This window comes from Nematolebias whitei, chromosome 5 (assembly GCF_014905685.2).
Source record: "Nematolebias whitei isolate Nwh7 chromosome 5, NemWhi1, whole genome shotgun sequence".
In the NCBI taxonomy this organism is placed as follows: domain Eukaryota; kingdom Metazoa; phylum Chordata; class Actinopteri; order Cyprinodontiformes; family Rivulidae; genus Nematolebias; species Nematolebias whitei.
Window position 1 is genome coordinate 19,699,578 of NC_056502.1, and position 5,624 is coordinate 19,705,201.

The window sequence follows — 5,624 nt, forward strand, 5'->3', positions numbered from 1 at the left end:
GAAGTTTCACTCAAGTAAACAGAATTATATAAACTTCACATCTGCATGGACTTTGCATTACAGTAGTCCCTCGCTACTTCATGGATCAACTTTAATGTTACTCATGTGATTAGCATGTTATGGGATAAAACGTTAACAATAAAACAACAACTTTGGACAGACGCCACCATTTTGTAGTTTTCTTTCAATTAGCCTACGCTGCATCCCCAGTCCAAAAGAACTACATTACCCAGAAGTCAATAGTGCTTCCAGCCTGCTGCTTTCTGCCAAAATGGAGGGAAAGTTTTGATCTGATCTGAACCTGACCAAAAAAAAAGAGAATAAAAGTGCAGTCCTTATTCATGGTGACTTCGGCGCTCAATGGATGCAGAGAGCCGATTAGAACTGGACCAGAACCAGACCAAAACAACTTCCAGCTTCATGGGTCAATCTGAGAGCTGCTTGCCGGCCCAGGAAGCCTCTCGAGCGGGGAAGAGTTGCTTGGAGGTTCTGTGTCTTCTCTAGAGCTCACCCGGACTTTTTCATCCGGATTCCTCCGGATTATCTGGACTCTATCTGGACCATTGTGTGGTTTTGTGCTGGCTCTCTGAAGGTCCAGCTCTCTCCAAAAGCGTCTGGTGCTCAACGGCTGCAGAGAGCCGACAAGAACCGGACCAGAACCGGACCAAGGCTGGTGAGTTCCTCATATAACATTTTGCAGTAGCTACTGTGCAGTACATGCATATGTTGTTAAAATGACGTAGGTTTAAGAACATTGCAAGAGAGTGGGAATTATTTTTAAAGCCTTAAAAATATATAATATTAAAATAAATATAATGTTTCTACTTGGAAGCTTTTCACTTATTGCGGGGGTGTCTAGAACGTAACCCCCGCGATAAACGATGGACTACCGTACACAATTATTTCCATATTATTCTTTGGTTATTTCCAACTTCAAATAGAGGCAGCAGCAGCTAGATGTGGCATTTCTGGTGCAGCCTGGGACACCTTTTACCTGTGTATTGGTAAACTGATGGTTTATAAAGACATAACTCAGTCCATCCTTACATTATTTAGCTGATTTTAAACTAATGTGTTTGATTTTTCATCACAGAATTAAATCAGCAGAAAAGTTTCCTTTGGATAAAACGTTGTTGCTACCTAACGACACTGAATCCAAGTTCGTTTTTTTTTTTTTTTTAATCAGGAAGAAAATGATGCTGGTCCTGAACAGTTCCTGTATTCTGTTACGTTAATAACGCCGCCTGTTAAGTCATCCTGCGTGACTTTTTAAAGCCAGACTGCTGCAGGTAACTGGAGAGCAGCAGATCTTGTTAGGTGAGGAGTCGGTTACCACAGCGGTCATTTCACCGGACTTGGAAGAAGCCCATTGAAGGTGAAAATGGCTTCAAATAAGGCTCCACTGTGTCAGTGGTACCAGCGACAGAAAGCCAGCTGTCGGTTGGAGCAGGAACGCTGCCAGACTGAGAGGGGTTCTTGTTCAGCTCTCCTACCGAGGACAAGTGTGAGTTGTAGATCAACGGACTGAGGACATTACAGGAGAACAATGGCCTTACTTTCTCACAGCCCTTGAATAGTTCTTTAGGGTTTAGGGGTTGGATTTAAGGTTTTAGGCCAGTAAGTGTTCACAGAGAAATGCAACGATGCAAACGTGTGGGTGCCAGTGAGAGGCAGTGCCAGGGTTGGAGTGCCACCAAACAGATCTGGTTTCCCTCCATGAGCAGCAGCCGTGTGTGTGTGTGGTGTGTGTGGTGTGTAGGTGACAGTGTTTGGTGTGTCAGACAGGCTGCTGCCTCTTTAAACTCCTACCTGCCACCAAAACACACAATAAAAAGATTTGAGCTATTAAACTTTATTATCTGGTCATTCTGCTGATAATTTCCAGGTTCGTGTGCATTCCTAGGCAACAGTGATAGAAACGACATGAACTGTTTATGTTATTTTTCCACTGTATTCTTCTTTACACCCTCCTTTGGATCAGATAGATTTGTTTTTTAATTTCTCTAAAATGATAGTTTGTATGTTTTAAAGTTGGGTTTGGGGAAATGTTATGAACAGTTAATGTCTTACCTGTTGTAGATTGCTCTTTATTTGGAGGAGTAAAGTTGAATTCTTACTGGTTTGATGAGCTAACGGTTAGTTCAAGAACAAAGCCGTCTGAAAACATTGATGGTTTGTAATGGGTTTTAAAATAGTGTTGACATAAATTATGAAAGTTTTGACAATAACGCTGACTGACGTCACGAGCGCCGCAGTATGGCCGCACTGATGGGAGCTCCGCTTCAACTCGATCTTTGTTCCTGTTGTTCTTGTTTTAACCTTTTTTGCACCTACACTGCACAACCACGCTATAGGTATGACCGCGACGCACTCGTGGAGTTTTGTGTGTCGCTGCCTTGCCATCGTGGTTCAGTTCCTGGGCCCAAACCAGCCTCTGGCTCAGGCTCTGGCCTATTATGGCGGCCATCTCCATGATCATCCACATGCCTGCATGGACCGAACTCTACAGACCTGTTCGGCTCCAAGGGGAAAACCTTGGATGTTCTCTGTCTGCTGGACCTGGTTCTGGAGGGCAGTCTGGGAGGGCAGCCGTTGCGGTCGTTATTACCACACCGTCAAGCTGCTGATCGGACCTGCTGACAAGTCCTGCTAATGTTGCTAACAAGATCCTCCATCTGCCTGCACACACAGTACGGACCAGTTCGGTTCCGCGAGGAAACCTGGGATGTTCTCTGTCTGTCGGATCTGGTTCTGGCCTGTGTTCTGTGAGGGCAGCTGCAGCGGTCCTTATTATCATCAAGCTGCTGAGTGGACCTGCTAATAAGACCTGCTAAACTGCTAACAGAACACAACCATGATGTTGAAAGAACCTCACTGCTAACTGAACCACACTATAGATGTATTTATTTTTCAAATTTGGTGCCTTGTTTTTAGTATTTAGTAGTATTTTAGTAGTATTTTTTAATATGATTTTAGTATTTTAGTACCCATAATGGAAGAGGCGGGTAAAAGATAATGGATAGATGGACATTTTAGTAGTATTTTAGTATGTTTTAATATTTTTGCTACTTTTTGGGGGGGGGGGGAGTCTAGACGGTTCTTCTCATCATAAGCATTTCATTGCATTATTGACCTTGTGTTGATTCTGCATAAAACAAATAAACTTAACCTGAACCTGATTTAAGACAACACAATTCTACAAAGTAATTGGTCTTAGACTAGCTGTAGTCTCCTCAGTCCTGTCAGAACTACATCAGGTAAGATATTAATTGTTCACAACTTTTACAGCAGAGATATTCAACTTCAGTTTTAAGCAGGCCATATATAAATGTACTAAGGGTTTGAGGCCCATAAACAATAATTATCACACACCACCTCGTGTGTCTGTTTGTCAAAGTTTAACATGAACCACTGGGTGAATTTTATTGAAACTTTCAGAAAGTAATCTTTCAATGTACACAACACTGTCAGTCCAGTTCAAGATGGCCACCACAGTCAACTGAGCTTAAAAACCACAAAATAACTCAATCAGTATTACTGGCGTTGAGCTAAAAGTTGATGCAACAGTAGCTGAGGGTCATTCACACCACATAGTTTGAGCAAAACATTGGGGTGTAACGTAGTTGTCAAGATTTGACCAAAATGGCTACAACTCCATTTTTTCTCAATATAAGATCAATAAGCACTTGTTGGTGTTTGCAACCTAAAGAAAATAAAGCAATTTAGTTTATTTGCTTTCATATCATCAAACCTATTTTGTCACTATTTGGTTCTGAAGGACACATCTTGATGCTTGTAGCGAGCTTAGCTAACGCCACTTCTACTGTCGTCTTTTGTGGCTTCCTTAAACCGCTGCTTACAGGTGCTTACATGCCTTTTTTTCAGATTTCATGCTTTCCTAAGGATTTTTTGTTCATGTGAGGCAGACTTCCAGAAGCTTAGCATGAGGTTTACGGTGTGGAAGCTGCTCTAATGTATATATTTAACATTGCATTCAGACAAATCAGTTTAGGGTTCTGGCAGTTTTTAAAGGGCCATATCTGGTCAGGGGGCCACTTGTTAAATAGGCATGCTTTTCAGAGAACTCCACTTCAAAAGATTTGATTGATCACTTTAAAGTAAAAACATAACCCAACATATTTCTTGGTCCAAACTCAGCAAATTGTTGCCTTACTTGAAAAACTATTAGTATTTTTGTCTCTGCAGAAAAACTCTCTATATAAGGTTTGAACTTTCATTAATCAGTCATTTCTAAAACCTGTTAATAGTTATAAAATCTGAGTTAGTGAGAGAAGTTGTTGCACGGAACAAATTTCCAACTCAAAATGAACGGTAGTATTTGCCTAAATGGCAACGCTCAGTCTGAGTGGAACAAAAAGAAAAGTTTCCTTCTGGAGATATAAATGCGGCGTTCAGATTTTTCCAAGATGTCGACCATTTTTCAAAAGAGCAAATATTACAAAAGGATGCGACGACGAAGCAGCGCAGATCTATCAGTCACCCTGGTGATAAGATCACATGCTCTCCTCGGCTGTCCGTGACTCAACTCAGAGGTGGGTGTCTGAAAGCTGTCACACTTACACACTCCAGCATCCTACCTAATCATCCACCTACTGTGCCACACAGCGGGGGGGAGCAGGAGACAGACGGAAGGAGAGGCAGTTAACGAGAGAGGGAGAACGATGACCTGGAGAAGGAGGAGACGACAAAACCGTTCCACGAGCAGATAAACTTGTGCACGAGGAAGGTGGATGATTTGATCAAATGTTAAGGATGCTGTTTGTCAGTTAGCAGATGTCCCCTGTTACTCATCTGAGTGAATTTAAAAGGAGGGAGGTGAAGTGACTCCATCACTCCTTCACCTCCGAGTGTGCAGGGTGAGAACTTGTTCTCAGAGTGTGGAGGCACAGGATGAGACACCGCAGCCCTCAACTTCATGAGCGTCACAAGCTCAAGTCTTTGATTTCTTTTTGTCAGTTTTACCCGAGGCGGTGAGTTGTTTCGGTTTAAAGTGGCCCAGCTTCACCAGTCAGGTGGTTGACACAAACATAGTTTATGGTAAATCATGAAGAAGCGGCACATTAATGTGTGTTTTGTTCGTTTTGAGCAATTTGAGAAGCAAATAATGGGTTTGTTAGAATCGGAGTGTCATCAGTGCAAAAGGCCAGACTATAAATTGTACCCTCACTTTTTAAAACTACCTCTAAATAGTTTTAAATAACTAAAACAGGGGTCTGCAACATGCGGCTCTGGAGCCACGTGTGGCTCTTTGGTCCCCCTTCAACGGCTCTTTCAAGTTTTGACCAAATCTGACATAAAACTGAATGTTATTGGTTAAACAAAAAACAAAAAAGGATGAGTTCAAACAGTTTTCCTGTCATTTCTTTTGCAAATATGAACATTGGAGCGAGAACAACGAGCAAATACTTTAACTTGATCCTTTATTTCTTTATATCAAAGGTCACTAATAGGAGAACCTTGGTCCGTATCCGGGCAGCACGGTGGCGCAACTGGTAGAGCTGCTGCCTCTCAGCGAGCAGGTCCCTGGTTCAAACCCCGGTCCAGGGGCCTTTCTGGGTGGAGTTTGCATGTTCTCTCCGTGCATGCGTGGGTTTTCTCCGGGT

At 42.5% G+C, this 5,624-nt stretch overlaps 1 protein-coding gene across 1 annotated transcript in view; it reads right to left on the reverse strand.

The window, feature by feature from the left end:
• Window positions 1-418: 418 nt before the first annotated feature.
• LOC119409751 (pyruvate kinase PKM-like) overlaps window positions 419-5,624 on the reverse strand; it is a 23,410-nt gene continuing 18,204 nt past the window's right edge. Inside the window, exons 6-7 of the mRNA XM_037676650.1 lie at window positions 1,356-1,489; window positions 419-628 (exon numbers count right to left, since the gene is read on the reverse strand). Of these exons, the coding sequence (XP_037532578.1) occupies window positions 419-628; window positions 1,356-1,489 (344 nt within the window). The remainder of the gene's footprint in view (window positions 629-1,355; window positions 1,490-5,624) is intronic.